Source organism: Corvus cornix, chromosome 8 (assembly GCF_000738735.6).
Source record: "Corvus cornix cornix isolate S_Up_H32 chromosome 8, ASM73873v5, whole genome shotgun sequence".
NCBI lineage: Eukaryota > Metazoa > Chordata > Aves > Passeriformes > Corvidae > Corvus > Corvus cornix.
Genome location: NC_046338.1, coordinates 22,719,749 through 22,741,280, shown reverse-complemented (window position 1 = coordinate 22,741,280; position 21,532 = coordinate 22,719,749). Strand labels below are relative to the sequence as shown.

General features: G+C 42.1%; 1 protein-coding gene across 1 annotated transcript in view; it reads left to right on the top strand.

Moving 5' to 3' along the window:
- Positions 1–21,265, top strand: part of CRB1 (crumbs cell polarity complex component 1) — a 100,809-nt gene extending 79,544 nt beyond the window's left edge. The window contains exon 12 of the mRNA XM_039555980.1: positions 16,396–21,265. Within this exon, the coding sequence (XP_039411914.1) occupies positions 16,396–16,611 (216 nt within the window). The 3' untranslated portion in view covers positions 16,612–21,265. The remainder of the gene's footprint in view (positions 1–16,395) is intronic.
- Positions 21,266–21,532: the final 267 nt, after the last annotated feature.

Below are 21,532 nucleotides of genomic sequence, written 5' to 3'. Positions count from 1 at the left end.
ATTGCAAAAAATTTGAAAGCACTTCATTCTCTTTGTCATCAGTACAGATTTGTTCTTGTCCTGAATTTATGCTCTTTCCTATTGCAGATGGTTAGGACACCTTAGAATTTTTTAATTGGTGAGATTAGGGTAGAAATACTGGGAAAAATAGGAAAATTGGGAAATTAGGGTAGCAATATTGGAATCACCTTCAAACTGAACAATGCTGCCCTAGATATCTGGTATTTATGCTCCCACACACATTTTAGTCTCCATATAAGCAGATAGGTTGCTAGACCTCCCAAGAAGACTTCAAAAGCAATAGACAGACAAAAATACAACACAAATTTTTTAAAAAAATTAAATTCCTATTGGCATATATTTTAAGGCAATATGATAATTTTTATTCTTTAGCCCAAGACTGAATGCCCAATGTTGACAACACCAAGACAGTAAGTTTCAGCTGCCAGCCTCAGGAGTGTGGCAAAATGAACAAGTAAAGCTGGGTAAGTCAACTGAACCTGACAAATGCTGCCAGCCTGAGTTTCAGACAGGCCTCTCACCTGCTGCTCCTCCCCAGGTCCCCAAGAGCTGAGGGGGCCCCCGGTGCCTGAAAAGCTTATTCCAGCTGTCCCAGCCTGCAGGGAGGGAGGAGAAGGTCTCACCCAGCGTGGGGGTCAGCTCCAGGCTCTCCTCGGATGGTGTCACAGAACATCCCAGAGCTCCAGGCAGCAAGGTCAGGCCAAGTTACTGGGGAGCATCAGGCTGGTGTCTTAATGAGAAGCATGTCTGTACCTGCTGTGACTTTTATCCTCCCCAGAGCTCTTGCAGCCTATTGAAAAAGTCTGGTGTGGCCAGTAAAACATTTTCTAAATGACACCATTCTCTGAAATGCCCTGTTCTATTTCCACTGCGGGTCAGCTGCCTCAAATGATACAACCTCAGGAAATCAGAGGGGTTTGAAACCACTCACTAGCATGTTCTAACATCATACTGAACCCAGCAGTGCTTGAGGACCAGTAGAGAGAGGACTGAGTCCCTGTTCACAAGTGATGCCCTCAGCTTGCAGCACCTACGGTCAGCGTAGCCAGCCTATGATATTCCTGCTGGCGTTCTTCCTCAAGCAGGCAGCAAGCCCTGGGGCAGCAGAACTGTCAAAGAGCAGAAGCCAACTCTCACCTGTCAGCTTTCCTGAGGCTCCCAAGATCTAGACAGGGAGCAGGCTGTTGGAAGGAAATAAACACTCTGGGCTATGTAACTTACATCCTGCAAGGCTGCTTGTTGCTGGAAGCATAAAGGGCATTTCCTGGTACTTCTGATTTTCTCTCTGTAGTACCTTACTAAGTTGAGAAAACCCTCATCATGGCAACTATTTGTACAGCACAGATAAACTTGTTACAGTCTGATGGTAGGCTATTGAAATAAGATTATTTCATCAACTGAAGTAAATTTTTACTTTTCTTAGCCTAGCAGAATCAGTGTAACTGAGCTGGGAAAAAGCTGGAGTTTATTTGTTTTCACATCATTTGCGTGGCTGTAGATCACCCACCGTGGCAGAATCATTACCATTGATGGTAGGAGCCAGAGAGCGCTCAGCTTTATTCCAGTGCCAGGTCGAATGTGGGGTAAGAAGAAACATCTTTAGATTTATAAAATGAGCAGCTCTGCTCTGGAAGTCATTGGAAACGTCACAATGCCATTTCTGCCATTGTTTTTCAGAGCAGAACAACGCCTTAATACCCTTTGCTATTTTGTATTAGTCTGCCTTCAAAACACAGGATTTAACTAAAACTTCTAAAAGGATGTTGCACGAAACACATTTAATGTGTGTCAAAACATAAGGTACAAAAACATTAGGATGCAAAGACAATAAGGTTATCTAATGTGTCTTAGCTGGGAAAGACACGAAAGCTCTTCACAAGGCCAGGATTGCTGCACGCATCAGTGAAAAGCAGTTGAATATTTAATGTGTGTGGTAAATATAAGCAGAAAAGGGAGCCCAGATGACATATGACAGCATAACACTCTGCAGAACAGGAATCAGCTCAAGCATGGTGTTCACATAACACCTGAGTATTCAGACTAACACATTTTGCCTGTACACCATCCTTTCTGTTGCAATGGCATTGTCTTCCCTATTCTCACCTTCTGATGTTTTCCCTGTGGACCCACATCCACATCACATGGGCATTTACTTCAGTCATTGCTCACTTTGTAACACATTCATGCACTCCATGCCTGTGTTGTTCAGATACTAAATTTTACGTCATTTTTTTTTCTTGTATGGTTCATGAGACTTAATGTTCTGTCTATTTTTTCAGTTCTTGATATGAAGCTCCATTCCTAACATCTGAAAAAAATTACACACTTTACTAGGCTTATGGAATGTTATTCCACTGAAAAGGAATAAAAAGAATTTGTGTTCCTGAGAATCTGAAAAATATTTTGGTTTCAAATGATCAAGAACATTTATCTATTTTGATACAGAGAACTATTTAAACTAGAGGCAGAGCTTGTTACACAAATATCTGAACTTTCTACCACTCTAAATGTGCAGCAAACAAAACAGTCCTTAAATTTATTCAAATCATATTTGGTAGAACAAATTATTCACTTTTCAAAAAAAATAAGAGCACTGAAGTAAAAAATGTGAAACTGCTGTAATTCAAGGGACAAGAAAATCAGCAGCTTTACAAATCTTTGTAATTATTTAGAGTGAACAGATTTTGCACCACTGGAGACAGCCTTGATTGTTGGTGGTCCCTGTGAAATGGTAGGGTAGGGATTCTGTGGATTCTCAAACACATTAATACTTTGGGTTCTAATTTATCCATTACAGAAATAAATGGAAATATTTCTCTTTCTGTTGGGGGAAGCACTGGTAACATCACAAGCTGTCCTCTCCTTATCTCCCAAGGGACAGGACCCTCTGTTCCCTCCTCTCCAAGCAGTAACCATCTGTGGGTGAATTAAAGGTGCAGTTGCTTCCCTGATCATGCTGTAACAAGACTTATTCTCCCCTATTGACTTTGTATCAGTTTTCCAGGAAAAGGATGCATGGTGTGAACGCAGCCTGGCTGACACCTGGGAGCTGATAATCCTGGAACAACAGCAACAACAAAAAAACCCCACCACACAACAAAAAAACACAACAAAAAAAACCAACCAACTAACCAGCCAACCAACCAACAAAACCCCCAACAACATTAAGCAAGAGTACACACACACACAAAACCCAACACCCCAAAAAAACCCCAACCCAAGCCAAAATAAAGAAACCCCAAAGAAAAACCCAAACCTGCTCCCAGTTAAAATCAATGACAAACTAGAGACTAGGCTGTGAGAGGGCCTGGCAACAGCACCTCTTCTGCAAGGCTAATTTCAGCTAGTATTCACCAATGCTAATGCATGTGTCTGGTCTTATCTAGGCTGGCTAATCCCTCAGTGAAATGGCAGCATAGGCACAGAATTTACACAGGGATGTCATTGTTGCCTTTTTTTATCCCAAATGCTACCATTTTGTGAACTAATCAGAATATTACACACGAGAATCAGGCAGGACACTGTGCTGTGTCTCATGGAAAATTGCACTTGGTCCTTTCTTATTTTATTTTTTCCTTTAATCAAACACAGATCTCATTCAGGCTGAAAGAAAATGCTTGGTTTCTATACATATGAAAGCGTAACACATCTTTCATGGTAGACCAAATCCCAGCAATAAAAGGTCTTCTGTCACTTTCTACAGGTTTGGAAGTTATTATCCCACCCAAATTTTCCCCTGTCCTTTCAGTAAGTGATATTGTCAGGGAACCCCAGTGGTAGCTGTGGATCTGTCTGGGGAAGCCCTCAGTCCTGTCAGTGTGGCCATTTCTGGAATCCATCTAAAAAGGTGGCTCTGAAGGAGATCCTGGAGGCACGAAGTGATACTGAGGGAAATGAAATCACACAAATAAGGAAAATCACAAGTAAAATGGATTTGTAAAAGTCAAACAGATGGGGACAGCACTGAACACCTAGGCTGTATCTGAACACGGGAAAAATGACTTTGTTATTTCAACTGAATGCTTGTGGCACCTCTGTAAGGTCCCCAAGTGTGATTATCTTGTTCTTCCCTAGGAAGTGGACAGTGAGAGAGACCACAGTCTCCAGGATGCTTTAAACACTTTAAAACTACTAAAGCAATATTGGTAGAACCTGCTGCTAAGCAATTGTCGCCAAAGCAGTGAAGTTCTCTAGATGGGGTAGGCATGGAAGCTAAATTTCCACTCAGTATCAGCTAACCACTCTCCCTTGGAGGAGCACTCAGGCTGCTCAGACTGCAACTGGCCTGGACCCAGAGCCCTGAAACAACCTACTTCACCTCCAGAAAGTTTTGAGTCAAAGATTCTTAGCTCGTGATCACTTTTGTCCATCCTCTCCCAAAACTACTGATGAAGGAGGAAATAGAAGTATTCTTCCAGGAGAAAACACTAATTTATGACACTTCTGCCAAAGTTTTATATAACTTGCCTGATTTCCTCATTACTTTACTAATACATATGAGTTTGGGAATATTTTAAGGAAGGATGCAAGTATCAATCAGAAGAGTTACTCAGAGCCATAAAAAAAAGGATTTTGGAAATCACTGATAACATTTTTAGTTGAATTTAATGGCTTATTTTGGTATGAAAAATATAGATAGTCAGCAAGTATCAGGTCTGTGAGACTTCAGGATGGAACTTAGGCAGAGGATGAACAGTCTCCAAACACTGCAACATGACCACAGCTGGGTACTTTAACAAATGGGTCATAATTGGTTTACAGGTAATTACAGGTAATGAGGCTGGTGGAGACAGATCCTTTCAAAATCTGAGAATATATAAAACCAAAGCATGCTTGAATCTGTAATATTCCCACGGGGCATGGAGCTGAGCCTCAGGAGCAGAGGAGTGAGGTCTGCACTCAGGGGTATTTGCCTGAGAGGAGCCACTGCCTGGCCATCCCAGGAAAGAGCATCTGTCCTTGTGCTCAGGCAATAAATAACAACAGGTCAGTTGATGAGGAGATGTGAGTTTAGTCTAAGTTCAGACTGCAAACCCATAGTAGGCACATATGAGGGATTTATTACCAGTGTAAGTGCAATATTGCAGTTTAAACAATAGAGAATGCCACACTTCACTCCAAAATAGATATGTCAGACAGTAAAAGTGTCTGATTGCAAGAGCTCCATGAAAGACCAGCTGTCAGGCACAGCTCCTCTTGCTCAGGGCTTCCTGCCTCAGTGCACCAGCAACTGTACAAACATCCAGCAAGGCAGAGCCTGGAGGGCACACCCTGAGCCAGTGCCACTGTCAGGGGCTGTCTTGGAGCTGGGCAGGGCTGTGCTGCCCTGGTGTGACTGACAGGCAGAGTCTGGGCAGAGGGAAGAGATTCAATTCAATCACCATTTCCTCCATGGGTTGCCTAACAGATCATTGGCTAATTGTGTTTCTGTTTCACACCTCAGTTCCCCTCTCTGACAAAAGGCTGCCTTAAAGGCATTCTCCAAACTGAAAAGTACTGTTAAGAAATAAGGCATCAAGGATGGAGCTGAGAAGGAGGAACCAGTCAGGCTGCCTGTCCGACAGCAGACACTCTTCGTATCTGAGATAGGTGGGATTAAAGGGAGGTGTATCAGAAATACCTTACACCTGCAGATAAAGGTGGATTTTGACCTGACACCACACACTAGAAAAATGCTTTCAGCCTGTATTGAGGAGATCTGAGTTCATCATCTGGCCAGAAACAGGGTGAGTTGGCCTCAGAGGCAGTATGTCTTGCCTTGAAGGACCAGAGGTAAATTCAGTGAGTTGAGCCAGCAGATTTTTTCCTATTTCCCAGAAGTATGATCTTCAACAAAATCTGAAAGTGTAGGGATTCTTCTTAAAAGAAAGACATTGACAAGGCTACCATTCCTTCCCAGAGTATCAGAGTAAAACTCTCTAATCTGAAGTACAATGTATTTTCTGTTAGTTATCTTTAGGTGGCAGTAAGGTAAAAGCATGGAGTAGGAAGTTAAGAGAATTTTCTACCGCATTTTCAGAGACCTTTTTCTCATGTACTATGCTGGCTATAACATAGAAAGAGATTTTCTAAAACACTTGCATCTTCAGCAGATATCCAAAAAGCAATTATCAGGGTTGGCTTCATCCAGTTCACATTCAGATGCAAACCTGTTGAATGCCAGCAATATTAATACAATGATTAGGTCCTATATTAGGTACGCAGGACTTGATCCAAGAATCCTTGAGGACAGTGGTGAGGTTCAGAGGTAGAGACACACGCACATGATTCTATCAACAACATGAAAGGAGACTTAAAAAAAAGACAAGAAATAATTCTGCTAACAAATGAAAGGTCTAAACAAAGTCTGAATAACTATTAACATAGCAGTTTTTAGATTTTTTTTTCATTTACACTTTACCTGCATGCATTTCTTCCAAAGTCTCTCCTGAAGCTAAGCCACAATGATTTCTGTTGTCTCAAATCAACTTTCTACTAGAAAAAAAACCCAGCCAGTAGGATAAAAACACACTGAAAGTTTTTCTGGAGGAATATAATTAGCGAAGTACCGTGACAGTGTCACGTAGCGTGCTAAGGCAAGTATTATGTAGCCAGTAAAGGTCTATCTTATACTATTAATATTTACAGTTGGAAGCAGGAGATGGCTGCAATCGAAGTGCTGCTCCCAGCAAAGGCTCGCTGCTGACTCGATACCTTCTTGTCTGACAGTGTGAAACAGTCACAGCGCTCCTTACTTCATCACCACTTGACAGCATCCTATTAATGCTAGGTAGCAACACATGGCTAGTTTGCAGGAGCTCAGCACCAAGTACGGAGGAGAATTCCATGGAACAGTTTTGAGATTGTTGGCTCCACTTATTAACAGAGAAGCAGGGATGGAAAGTGTCTGGCATTACAAAATCGGCCAGGAACCGTAACAGGCTGTGCTGTGCCATACACAGCTGACCCATCTCCTCATTATGCATCACTGGACAGAACAGGTTCGCATTCCTACAGAAAGTGGGGAGAGGCAGGGCTCTCAATTTCAGCACAGGTTGCACCTGTGCAAGAGATCCAGGACCTGGGGGCAAGAGGACCTGACCCTGCTACCCATGGTGGCAGCCAGGGACCACAGCCCACAGAAGGTGGCTGCACCCATTTGTGATGCTGGGCTTTGGTGGGTACTTGGGGCTACCCTCAAAGACCTGATTGCAGAAATAAAAGAACACCTACCACTAACATCACTAATTAAGAAAGTGGTCTTTAACCTCAGCTGTTGTGTGCTGAAAAGTGGAGTTTTGAGCAACTCCACATCGTGCACAAGTCAGGTTGTGCTGCTCCATTAAAGTTAATTGAGACTGATAATTCATAGTACATGCAAATCATGCCTGGTGAAAACAAAGTGCAAGGAAACACATTAGTGAGGAGAAGCAACAAGCAGGTATTCACTCAGTACTTCCAGACTGCAAATACCTCAGCAAAATATCTCTTTTCTTTTTTTTTCCCCAATACAGAAAAGATTGGAATCTAGAATGACAGATAAATATACTTGCAAAGAATCAGAAAAGCAGAAGTTTGCAGTAGGAATGGTTTAGTTGCTTCCTTGGCTTAGCTGTTGATAGCCCACATTACCCTTTCCTGCCCCATTCTCTTATCCAAATGCTGTCATTACCATCAGCCTCATCTTGAGTGTCACAACATCATCCTGCACACGCTGGTCTGACCAACACCTATGCAACCAAAGAAGAAAGCAGTTTCGAAATCCATTCTTCTTTCTCATCATTTCAACTATTTCTCTCTGTCTACCGAGCCTCTCTTCACCTCTTGTCCTTGGAAACCGCCCTGCCCTCATCTTCACCACTGTAGCATCTTTTCCTGTTCTTCTCCTCTTTTGGGGTATAACCTACTGATGCCTTCACACCCACTTCACTCTCCCATGACAACAGACTTCCTCAAAAGGCCTGTGAGTTCTTCCAAATCCCTCTTCAGGTGCCATTTCTACTGTGGCAGCTACAGGGACACGGTAAACTCAATCTGGCCATATGCAAGGCAAAACCAGAAAGTCAGTGTTTTCAGTGACAGTCTTGAGTTTAAATATCTCCCATTGCTTCCTGCAAGATGCTTGCCTGATGAGGTTTTTATCCACCACCAAGATGTACTCATACGGAATCTGCTGTCTCAAAGCAAAGCAGTTATCCCCTGTGGAGAAACACCACCTGATACACTGTGCTGGCAGCCATGCACAAAAATAATTCTGTATGATGCCCCAAAGCATTTCCCAAACTGGAAAAGGATGTTGCACCCCAGAGACTGACACCTTTACTAAAACATTTGTCTAGTCTGCGATATAGCAGCTATGGGACAAACTCCTCCTCAGCATGGTTTGCCTGGATTTGCACCAGCTATAGATTTTTCCCTCTTATCCTTTCAGATTGCAGCAGATGGTGAAGTTCCTACACCAGAGGCTGTCGATAGAATTTTAAAAGGCATCTCATAACAACACATTGGAGCTGCACATTTAATCTGTGCTGCACCACTCGGATGATCTTAAAAAGAGCTGGAGCACTTACAAAATCAGCACTGGCAGTTGCTGCAGAAGCGCTATCAAGGAGCCTTCTCAAAGCCCACAGCTTAATGAGAGCTGCACTTGCAAACTGCCACCCAAATCACTCCTCCCTGAGCAAACAACACACTGCTGCCTAGAAGGCATTCAATAACCTGGGAGACACTGATCCAGCAAAACACCTGATGGAGATTTTAGGGGACTGCTTATGTACTTCTGGCTCTTTTGGGTCCATGGCTGAGCTCATGCACTGTCTTGGGTGGCCAAACCCAGGAATCTTGTTCCTTCTGCCAAAGACAGTCCATTCCAGCCATACTAAGCACCTCTGTTTTCATGGCTGGACTGCTTTCATTAAACAGTTAGTATAAACCAGATATCAATACTACAAGTAGTTAAAGGAATTATAGTTACTGCAGGTAGTCTGATCTTTAGGTTTAATTCCTAAAAGTGAGCCTTCTGAGCTGGAAAACCTTCTTGGCCAAAAGGCTGATTGTGCCAATAGAAGGCCCCCTGAGCCACATATTACTGCACGTACCAGCACTGAGGAGGGGGAAAATTGTTTTGATTTAAACATAGCATTGTTTAAAGTGATCTGGGAATGGTCCTGCAGCCCAGTGTGGGGAGGAGGAGGTCTGGGTAAGCTGATCAGACTGAGAGATCAAGACTAATGTGAGCAACACCCTCGTTTCACTGAAGTCTGCTTTACAATTTAGTTGCAATGCTTCAGAGAGCTCCATCTCCAATCTCCAATTTCTTGCTCCACTATAATTAGAACAAAGTCCCTCATTAACTTCTGTAGTGTCACAACAGTGCAACTTCACGTGCCAGGAGGGAGGCTGTCAAAATTTCTTAATGAGGTGCTGTCTTTGCAAGCCTAGCTAAATCCTAGACTTCAATCATCTCCGTCTTCTTCATTTTCTCATGGACTGCCACAGATGTAACTCCTCCTTCCTAGTAAAGATTGCATTTTTCTGATCTATAACTGGTCAAGCCAGATGATCAACTTATCATTATAGCAGCTAACATGAATTCTATGCTTTTTTCTTGATTTCAAGAACTGTCAGAAAACTAAAAGTTGACAAGGAAGGAATCAATTAAAACTGTCAGGTGTCAACTAAGACAAACTATTCAAACTACATTTTATAAAAAACATATACTATAAAGAGGTGGTAGTGAACATAATTTCTTCAGAGATATTTTAAGAAAATATTCAGACAATAACACACACAAGAAAACAAAAAAAATTAAAATAATTACTTAAAATCTTTATGCTTCAAGATGAACTGCCTAAATACTGTGGATATTCTGCACACATCAGAAGTAGTCACCTAAGTTTTTTCTTCAGCAGTGTCCATGGAGCAGGTACAGGACCCAGGGTCTCATTCAGGCCCTCCAGGCAGTGGGATTGTATTTCCCTGCAGCTATCAGGAAAATAACTGAGAGGCTGATGGCAGAAACAGCAGTGGCAATGCTGGAAGTTCAAGATGTAAGGCAGAAATATTTTCAGAGGGCTACAGAGGAAGGTGAGGGACAACAGGATAGCCTCCTCCCAGTGAAGATGGGGTCAGGGGGAAAAGATGCAGAGAAAAAAGCAGTGATGCTACCCTGGATGTTGCCCTGCATAGGGAAGGCACCAGAGCCAATTTGTGGCAACCACAGGCCACCTCTGGGCTGGCTGACTGCAGGGGGAAGCAGCCACACCTTCAAGCCACTGAGATCATCTTCAGGTGTTCAAGGCTCCACAGCTGAATCTGGTCCTACAAACTGGCTTTGTTCTTACTCATGATGGAAGCAAAACTAGAGAAAAGCTCTGCAGCAGTCTTCCTAGGTCTGTTTTTAACTCTTGCTTTTTTGCTTCTCAATCTGAGAGAATTCGAACACTTTTCTTACCAGATAATCCTGAAGCTTGTTAGGCATCCAGTTTACAGTACTGCAAATATTGCACCTTCTTGGAATCACTTCAGGGGCCAAGAGGGATGACTATACAATGCAATTGCCACTTTTGAAGCCCACAGGATGAACTGAAGAGTTCTGAGCTGTGCAGAAGGAAAAGGAATTGGTGGTCTCGCTGATGATAAACAGTGGAAAATCAGCTAAGGTGCACTCAGTGCTGCTTCCTTTGTTGCCACAGGTAGCAAAGCAGCAAGGAGTAAACTGCTCAAGGACCTGAAAAATAACTGTGTATAGACACACTCAAAGATCAGTGCCCACATAGACAGCAGCATGAAGCAGGAAACCAGGATAAACCATTAAAGGATAAAGCAGTTAAAAAAAAATAGGTGGTATTTATAAAATCTTTTAAAAATTTGCCTTTTCCAGTGGCCTGTGCAGTGTTTGGCTTGACATGAATCTGTGCTCCTTAAATGAGTCCCAAAATGATGATTATTATTATTATTATTTCTTCTTCAACTCAACAGCCCAACAGCTCTTGGGACATGGTGGCTGGTGTTTAGCATGAACAGAGCAACTGCATTTTGCAGGTGATGTGAGGGAGAGCAACAGGTCACAGTTTGCTAAAGTGAAAAAAGAAAATCACAGAGAAAAGGACTTCCTGTGCCAGTCATTTAATGTACTTTTATTAGAACAAAGTCAATCTATAGATTTATGGCCACTTTACTGCTATTGAAAATAAACTTTAGCCTCACAGGCTGGGGTTATCAATGCATCTCATGATAACAGATTTGTGTGTGACTGACTGGATTTCTCCTTGAACTACACAAGTTCTTATTTGAATTCAGCCTACAACAGAAAAAAATTCCAATAAGATGACTGTAAATCCTCTATGAAATAAACTCAGCACATCTATGGGACTTTTAATCAATTAAATGGCTTTTCTTTGGCTGCTCACTATTATCCCTATATGCCCCAAACCTTTCAAAGTAATTCTGACATGGATTAGGACTACTCAAGCCAATCGTTACCACAGCAAATGGTTTTGATCTGGGGGCAGTAAATCTGGATGGCACGGATCAGATGTTCTTACTGGGAATGAAGTGATAACCTTGTGAGTGGTGTCAGGACTCGGGATCCGGAGACTTCGCCGGCAAAAGCTCCAGTGCACACGAGCAGCTGCAGAACTCCCAGCAAGCCCCGCATGTGGCGGGCACGGGAGGTCTCTGGGGTTCGCCAGGCCCTGTGGTTTAAAGCCTGCCTTGATGTCTCTGTCTGGAGACGCAGCCAGAATCATTCCTGAGAGAGTGCTGGAATGAAGGCAGATTAATCCTTGGTGCCCAGCCACAGAGGCTGGCAGGCTCCTGCCTCCAGAGCCCCTCACGCCTGCCACACCCCACGGGCACAGCCCGCGCAGCAGCGCCCCGAGGGAGCGCTCCCGGCCTCTCTCGTCCCTGCTGTCGTTTCCCTGCCAGCACCACGGCTGCATCTTCTCTCTCCCTGGTCCGGCTCAGCCCTGCTGTCCGCGGCCACGCCGCTCATCCCAGTGTGGACACAGGGCAGGCTTAGCTCAGCTCAGCCATGCTGATGTCAAACACCCAGCAGGAGGAGGCCCTGTGCATTTGGCTGGGCTCCCTCACGCTGCTCCGCTTTCCTTTGACACTTGGCACACGTGGAAATGTTCATTACAGCAAATCCCTAATGCTCCCTCTCATCAAATAACCATGTGGGAGCAGCTTGTTTAAAGATAAGCAAGCATACATTGGGTTTATAAATGCCTCTGAGCTCTGACTTCTGAACTGAGCCCTCCTTATCCAAAATGTTCATCTACAAAACAGATCAAGGAACCAAAGCAGAACAATAAATCTATTTCCTTAACCAAATGAAAAGCAAAACCCAGAGCTACAATGAAATGTTACTCTATTCAATAATTTATCTTATGCAATCTAAATATTCTAAATTATTTTAATAATTAAAATAACTCTAGAAAAATTAATCAATTTTGATGTGAAACCATCAGTGAAAGGCCAAAAGGCTTGACTTTAGAAAACGACAAAGATTTTTTGCCTGCATTTCTTCTCTTTACAGATGAAGCTATCCTCTATATGAAAACTAAATTGAATAATATTTTTTTTCCTTTTTTAGAAATTTTGCCAAAATAAACTTGTCTTGCTCCAGCTGACATCCAAAGTTATATAAATAGAATATCCCACATAAAATAACTTAGTAAGAAGCAGATAGGCCTTCCAATGGTAGAAAACTTCATTTTGTTGGTATCATCTTGCAATCAGCATCCATTACCACCAAGGATGCAGCTTTTACTGGCAGACCCTCTATATTAGGGGCTGGGGAATTCTTAAAACTGTTCTGTCACCAACTACCTTCTAAAACAGCTCATAAGATAATTCAGGTTGGAAGAGCCCTCAGGAGTCCTCTCAGTCCAGCCTCAAACTATAATGAGAATCTCTAAGGTACTGCCCAGCCAGTTAGTTAACCCTCCTTCATTTACCTTGCATATATTTAGTTATCCATAAGCAGTGCTGAAGTTACATTCAGAAATAGCTGTGATCACCATGTGTTATTTATTAGCAAGAACTATTTCTGAAAGACAATCACAATGTATGGGGGGGTCTCATAGGCTTCCCTGACAACAAAAGTTTTCAGCAAAAAAAGAACCTGTTTCCCTTCACAAGATTCCAGCTGTCCTGTGGCTTCTTTTTGTGCCAAAAAAGCACCTTCTTTCCAGAGCTTTCCCCTTCTGCTTTTGAAGCTCTAGGCCAAAGAACACCTCTTGCTTGGGGCTATGCAACAGCCTTGTGACAAACTGTATATTGCAATCTCCCAGGCACTCAGCTCAATGGCCAGGTCTTAACCAGTTAACGTGGGGAAGGGAACTGTGATACGAAGCTGGAAAGTGATATCGGAGTGTGGTCATCTAGTCCCTTAGGATGCCCCAGACCCACAGCCAGGGGATCTGAGACATGGATGGAGCACCAGATGAGCAGCTACACACGTGAGCAGCCCCAGGGCACTCTTTGAAATATCCCAGAGGTTCACAGTCCAGAGCCATCCACAGTGGAAGCACCAGCAAGATTTACCAGAAAAGCCTGATTTGGGACCTTTAATTTCAAACTGCATTTTTAATGACCACTCCCTTCCTTTATGCAAAGTGCACAGTATGGTCAGTGACAGAAAGCCTCTTTTCCACTGCTTCAGCAGCACTAATGGTACTAAAAATGTTGTTCAATCCTTTTATTTTTGGGATCACTAGTTACAGTTATTTCAGTCTATCATCATCACCAAACACTCAGTGAACAGACTCTGAGATGACAGGGGACAGAGCTTTTCAGATATTTTTTTTCCACATCAGCCAGCTGATTTTCCAAATTAATGTAATAATTCAGCCATTAATTACTAAAGAAGCAGTTGATTTTGATGGGACCAGACTGCAGAGCCTTCTGGCAACTCTTGTTACCAGTTCAGTGCAACTGCTAAGGGGGTACCTCATATTGGAAACTTCGGCAGGGAGCTGTGGGCTGATAAACCAGGGGCCATCACTGGAACATCGGGGGGGTTTGATCAATAGAATCCACCTAAAAAGATGAAGTAAAGGCCTTTTGTTCACATTCAGAAATTAGAAGCAATGTAGACATAGAAATAAAATTAGCTGACGTATCTGATCATGGTAAAACCCCCAGCTCTCCAAATGTTAATCAGTGGGGTAACTTCTTTTACACATTGGCTCAGGATAGGTAAGGTTTCTCTAATAAGTAACTATTGCAAAATGAAAGAAACCCCTATTACAATGATTTTAATTTGAGAATGGGATTTAGGTGTGTGACTCCATTTTAGCAAGTTAAAGGTTTTTTCTTCACCCCAATTCTTTGCAAAAAGTTCTTCTTTAAGAAATCAAATTCATTTGAAGGTTACCATAAATGAAAATGTCTCCATAGATACAGACAGATATGCTTGCAACAAGAATGGAAAGAGTATGGACTGGAAAACAGGAGACAGAGTTCAGAAATTTCACGTATCAGAGGCGAGGCCATGCCATCCATTTGCCTGTGGTAGTGAATTTCTTTTGCAAATGGCCTGTTCAACCCTAGGATCAGAGTTAACCTGCACTATCTTAGTCCTTATTTTCCCAGAGCTGGCAATAAAAATAAAAGAGAGCTTCTGAGAACAAAAATTCCATTAAAAATTTGCTGCCTCTCTGAGAAAAGAGAAACAAGGGTCATATAGTCCAACAGAATACAGAGCAAAACTAGGATCTCAAATATGTCTGTAACACCCTGCACAGAGGAAATAACCTTCCCAATCCAACACAATTTAATAGACCAACAGGCTTCGTGCCACCGTGTTTTAGAGCAGTAGTCATTCGGTCTGTCACTTGCATTATATTATTTCTATTGGGAAAAATGTTTTTAAAATCACAGGGACAATATATTTAGCCATCAAGGACAGAGGAAAATATCCTAGTCGATCATTTATCCCCTGGAGAGAACCCCTGAGCCAAACCTGCTTTTACTATTATAGCAGGACCTTTTATATCAGTGTGGAAGTGGAGAGAGGAAAAAAAGAGGCAGGATTGTTTTAATGTTTTTTCCCTCTGGCATCGTTGTTCTCCTGCAAAGGCATGAGTCCAGGGGATACACACACAAAGCAGCATCCACTTCCAGGGCATCCATCGCTGAGTGCAAAATCATCCTCGTGCTCTGGACTGTGGTTGCTCTTCCTTAGAAATGACGAGTAAGCAGGTCACCAAAATATCCTGCAACATGGAGTGTCTGACTGGGAAATGGGCTCTGACCTGCTGTTTTCCCTTTCTAAATATTTGGGGATTTGAAAGTTCAGCCTCCAGCGCACATTCATCTCGGGCAGTTCAGCTGTCACTTGTAATACAAATCAAAAGATGATGGATGGCAGAATCTGCCCAGAAGTTCAATTCCTGCTAGGGTCATTCTGTCCATAGTGACCACTTTTCCACACTAACCACATCACTTCGTTGCTCTCCTCACCATAAGCACTTTTTACAGATGAAAGTGCATACATAGATGTGTATAAAACGTTCATCTACCAACTATAAAATTTCTCTGGTCTAAAGCTTTCCAGCTGACAGATTGGTTTATGTGAACTCTGCTTTCTGACATTATTACATTTCCCACTGCCATGTGAAAACTGAAAAAAACCAAAACATCAGAGCATCCTTACGTTCATCCTGTACTGTACTGCTTGTGTTTCTGTAGATGAAGCTATGAAGTCTGTATGTGGAAGAAGGGCTGCATGAATATTTTAAAACTTATTTGTGAAAATATACTGATTATGCACTCTTGTGCAGCCTCTATACGCTCATTTCATGCAAACACGCCGGTAGAAAAGCTTACTGGTAGGAATGTCTGTAGAAACACTACATTTTACAATATTTAATGTAAGAAAATTTTCTATATATATAAATATATGTATGTATATAAATATTCATAAAAATTTCACTCCTCCAGCAAGATAAACAGAAATGTGACTCAATATATATTCAAATTAGCTCATGTTTAATTTGCAGAAGCAAAGACCAGCAATAGCGTGCTCACAAGCAAATTAGGAATAATGAATTGTTATCGAAGTGATTAAATAATTGCTGAATTACTACTGCAGCCCACAGACATATGAACTTACAGGTCATTTTCAAAGTAAGGAAGCTGTCAAAAGGAATGGGTCCTTACATGAAATTCATCCAGCTCTGCCTTGAACACTAAGCGTTTGCTGAGGAGCCCAAAGAACAAAATCTGGAGGGGTTAATACCCTACCAATAAAGGGTGCTTCAGCAGTAGCTCACCTGTGCAAAGCCCTGTCCACAGAATGGTTTCTGTTGTCCTTCCCGGGTAGCTCAAGTGTGTCTCAGCCTTCTCCCCACGGCAATTATATTGCAACTGTTTCAATCCCTGCAGCTGCCAGCTGACCTGATCTCGAGCATATTCACCTCCATCGGCTCGGTGACGCTGGCCCTGCTGGTGGTGCTCTCCTTGGCCATGGTGGTCTTGGCCGTCACCGCCAACAAGCGCGCGACGCAGGGCACCTACAGCCCCAGCCGGCAGGAGAAGGAGGGCTCCCGGGTGGAGATGTGGAACATGGTGCAGCCACCGCCCATGGAAAGACTGATCTAGAAGAAAGCAAAGCCGCTCCTCCATCCTCAGACATGGCGGAAAGGGGACACTGTACATATGTTAGATATATTCATTTTCCTTCTGATAAATATTTACAGTGATTCTGGGCTTTCACTGCTTTCCTTTTAAGTTCAATGATGTGAAAAATCTTTTAGCATTTAAGTGAACCAATGACATTCATCGTTGCTTTGGACCAGCCCATCCAAGGACAATTTTTATTTGCACTGGAAACTCCATCCTTGATAATCAGCAGTAGGCATTACAGACAGTAATGGCTCCTGGGATAAATGCAAGTGCCTGTCCCGGACACCGCACCGATAACAGCTTCTCCTTTGCACTCTCCTTTGGCTGCCTAGCAATCACTGCTGCAGAGGATGATGCAGACAAATCAACTAAGCCTGTACAATAAAGACATTGTAATTCTGTTATCAAAGGGTTTAGTACTAGAGCTGTGTCTCAGTGTATCTTCTTTCATCTGTTAATCAGGGATTAAAAGGAAGCTGTGTGAAAATTCTCCAAAATAAATGCTTCAAATTTGGTTTTCTTCCTTCTGGTTGTTTCTTTTTACTTGCTGCCCCTCCACCTTCTAGTAAAATGAAGGTGAAATGAATTTGAGTTTCCACAAAAGCACCTATTTCTCCTAGGATAAAAGACTATGGCTTAAAATACCCAGTGGGCACAACCTGACCTGTTTGGAGACATGGAATCTAAATATGCCAAACAAATTGTGTGCATCCACACTACTGCCTTTTTCCTATTAGAATATTACCCAATGGGCCCTTTTAGAAAATTACTGCTTCTCACATTGCAAACATACATTGGCTGCCAAAAAGCATGCTTAGAAATGCTTCCTAAAGCTCATGGAAAACACCAGGAAAGAGGCAGAAGTGGCCTACAGGTAGAACAGTGGCTTGAAAATAATAAGAACAAACTTGGTGCTTCTCCTGGAGCTCAGACTTCTCATAAGATCATGGGCAAATAAATTTTTATGCCTCAATTTTCCTCTTTTAAAAGAGGGATAATCTTATTTAACTACCTCATAAACCTCAGCAGCAAAAGGGTTGCTTTGTCAAAAAAGAAACAAATGCATGAAATGTAATGAAGAAGCTTGGAAGAAATCTTGTAATGAAACAGATATTTACATAGATGTAATAAAAATCACATTGACACATAATGCAACGAAACAAACATTTGATACGAAGAAATCTTGTACTGAAGTAGACATTTGTAAATGTAAGTTAACAGTTGGACTCAATGATCTTAAAGGTATTTTTCAGCCTTAACAATTGTATGATTCTATGTGCCAAAAATGCTCCCAGGTCAAAAGGGTTTTTGGAACATAGAGGCAAAATTTAACTGTAACTCATGCAGTCAATTTTCAGATGTAGTCAAGTAATTAAATCACAAACTAACTCCCACACAAACCGAACCCACAATAAGGAGGCAACAGAGTGGAAACTCCATGAAGGCATTTCTTCCTTTCTGCGCTTAGCTTACATGTTCCCACAGTGGTGAAACACCCCAGACAGACACATCAACCCCCAGATGATTATTCCAGGAGTTGCATAACAGAGTATGCACACTCAATATCCAAGAGTTTAACTCATCTTTTTAATTAACGATCAATTCATAATTCATTTGGAATGAGCCCCTTAAGGGATTACTGAAAATCAATGCCACTCACATTTATTTTTGTATTGGATGACTAGCAGTAACTATGAGAGTAAGCACATCCAGGACTTTCTGCAGTCCTCACCAATATCTTTCAAAACAAGGCACTACAGAAAATGTGAGTGGATGGTTGGATTCAAGCTGAGTTAGAAGGGCAGAATGTAGTCACAGCAAAAATGCCCGACAGATTTTATTCCAGCCAAATTTACAGCTTTACTACTGAACCTTATTATTTTGAATGCAGTCACTGTTGTACAGCTGCAGTCTAAAGTCAGAGAATCCAAAAGACAACTGAGGAAAGAACGGAAAAATAAGTCATTAAAATTATGATAAGAGTGAGCAGAAATTCAGGGTGGATCTTTTTAAACCATGGCTTTATGTAATTACAGATGCAGTAGCCTTTAATTGAAACTTTTGATTTAGCCCAGCTTTTGCCCCATGAGACACTGCTGAGGCATAATAAAGCACACCATAAAGTTTGTTAGGTGTGATCATTCCTAGAAAGATACATAAACACTGGGGGGAAAAAAGAAGCAATTGGCTCAAAGAGTGTCCAGTTTGAGGCAGCAGACACCAAGTAAATGCAACAGCAGAGAACAGCATGGGAAGATGAGAGACCACAAGCGAAGCAGAAGTGATTTGTGTGCATTCTTACACATGTGGGTTTTGCCTCACACAAAAAAGCTGCAAGAGACACAAAGACAAGGCCAACTATGCCAAGAAAGTGGGCAAAGACATAGGAGCCCGTGATAACAAGAGGGCAAGCAGTAAGTGAGTGGAGAAGAGAAGCTGGAAGGCTGCAGGCTGGGAAAAGCTTGCAGAGAGCAAGCTCTGAACACCAGGGCAAATCTGGAAAGCATGACTTAGGCCCAAGCAGCAGAAGCAGCACTGGACTAATAAAGTGGATGCAAAGAAGATGCTTCCACTCTCCTGCTTTTTGCTCTTGGTTTTCTAGTCAGTGAGTTCAACTGATAGAATTGACAGAGATCTCAGAGCACAGCAGAGATGGAGAAAGAAAAAGAGAAATTAACTCATATCAGAAATAGCAGTAGAATGGTTATAATAAATATCTAACTTTGAAGTCTGCCCTTCTTTGAGCAGGAGGTGGAACAAGATGACATCAGCAGGTCCCTTCCAGGCTTAATTATTACCTGATTCAAAGAACAAGGACAAAAGGGAGAAAGCAGCTGAAGACGGAGGCAGTTTGCAAGGAGAACTAACTTGAAGGAAAGCACAAGGAAAGACAGAGCAAGAATAAGGAAGGGCTGGAGATTAAATCTGCTCTTCTCCGTGGTTTCACTTTCTGGATGAAATCTGGGAGACAGTAGAAAAACAATCTGTAGAGAGGTAATAAAATATTCCAGAAAGTGTTGCCACAGAGAGAATCTATAGGGCTGAGCAAGATACCCAGGAGCGCATACAGAGGAAGGAAGAGAGAGAGAAGATGAAAGCCTCAAGACTTTTCATACAGACCAAAGAGAGTTCAGGAGGAATATGCTCCTAGAGAATTAAAAAGACACCCATAAAAGCACAACAAAGGGAAAAATCTCACAGTGAAATACGAGTGTGGTTTGTAGAAAGTAAGTCAAGGAGACAGAAGGCAGGGGAAAAACCTTTAAACTAAGATTACAGTAAGTTGTGATTGCTGTCAGCCCCGGTGGAAAGGAGGTGATAAAAGTAAAAGTGGTGGAAATTCACAGAAAAATGAGAGAAGAAAAGGAAATGAAAGTAAATGGCACTTGAGGGAGGTGGAGACAAAAGCTGGATCGCAGCAAGGGTGAAGCTGGACTTTCACAGCAGTGAGGCCAAAGGAAGCAGAGGGGGGAGGATGGTGAGTCAGGAATGAGAATTACCTATCAAAACAGATCTGTGTAGGGTAACTTAGAGGGAGCACTTTTTACTTCAAATAGGGTTTAAAATGTGAAATATTCGAACCTCTACAATCTTATAAGAAACAAACGAGAAAAGGCCCAGAAGGCAACAAATGTCAGTACCAAACACACTTCCCAAAAATCTGAATTAACAAAGCAACATCCAAAGGCAGCAGGGAGGTAGATGCTGCAGCTGGAAATGCTCAATGGCAGCCTGGAGAAGCACAAGAAGTCCCAAAGCTGTCGCTACATGAACACGCTATAGCCACCATAAAATGCATAGTTAGGAAGACTGACCCTTCTGGGCCGTATCTCAACGAGGGAACAACAGCTAAAACAAAAGAGAATACATTTTAAAGAGTGTCTAATAACATCCCTGGAGAAATTTAACCCACAGATAAGGACTGAGACAGCAGATGTCAAGCTATTTTCTGCTTCTCAGCCCAGGGTTTTAATAGAATGTATAGAAGCACAGACATTCAGGGAGGAGCAATAACATCTAGGAGTTGTGGAGAGCATTTGTGCTGCTATAAGGAAAAGATATTGAAATTGGCTTCTGGTTCCCAAAAAAGCACTGATAACCTCCACTAATGTGGAGGGATCTCCACGTAAGAGACTAAAATATTTCAAAATTCCATTTGTTTAATCTCTCTCACTATTTGACTCACAAGCTTGAAGTATAATGTATTATTCATGATCACTTGCAACCTATCCATTAAAGAAAAAAAAATGCTCAATATACTCCCAAACCTTACATATTTAAACTTTCTCTTTATGTCTTATAGCCTTCTACAAAGAAAGAGAGAGTGCTAGGTTAGAGCACATGATCTGCTCTGCACCAAATCCCTCCAAAGATACTCAGAGGCAGGGGAAGGATGAAGCAATTTACCCCCCTTTCATGGTCCATTCCCTTTTCCTTGGAAAAAGGTGACATCCAACCTGTGAAACAGTGAACATTACCTTGCATTATGTGCCTTCTCCATTTTATGTAAAATCAACTGTTCCCTCTCTATGTGTATACAGTGTGTTCATAGTTTAGATGCTGTATTCATATTACTATTTTGCTCTGTACAGGATCAAAATGAGCAATAAATAAGGATTATATTGAGTCACATGAAGCCTGTATTATTTTTGCATTATGGGATCATTTCACCATGCAATTACAAATGAAATTATTCCCAGGTCAGAACTATATTTACAGTTTAAGAAGTCAAATTTGCCATTAGGAATCAAGTGATCCAGAAACATTCTCCATACTTGGGAATGAGATGAACAGTGGGGGCTGCCAGCCTTAACACGGCAGTCTGCACCGTCATCTGCTGCAGCCACACCGACCCACTGCCCTGGACCACCAAAGGGATGTGTTTGTGCCAGGTCCC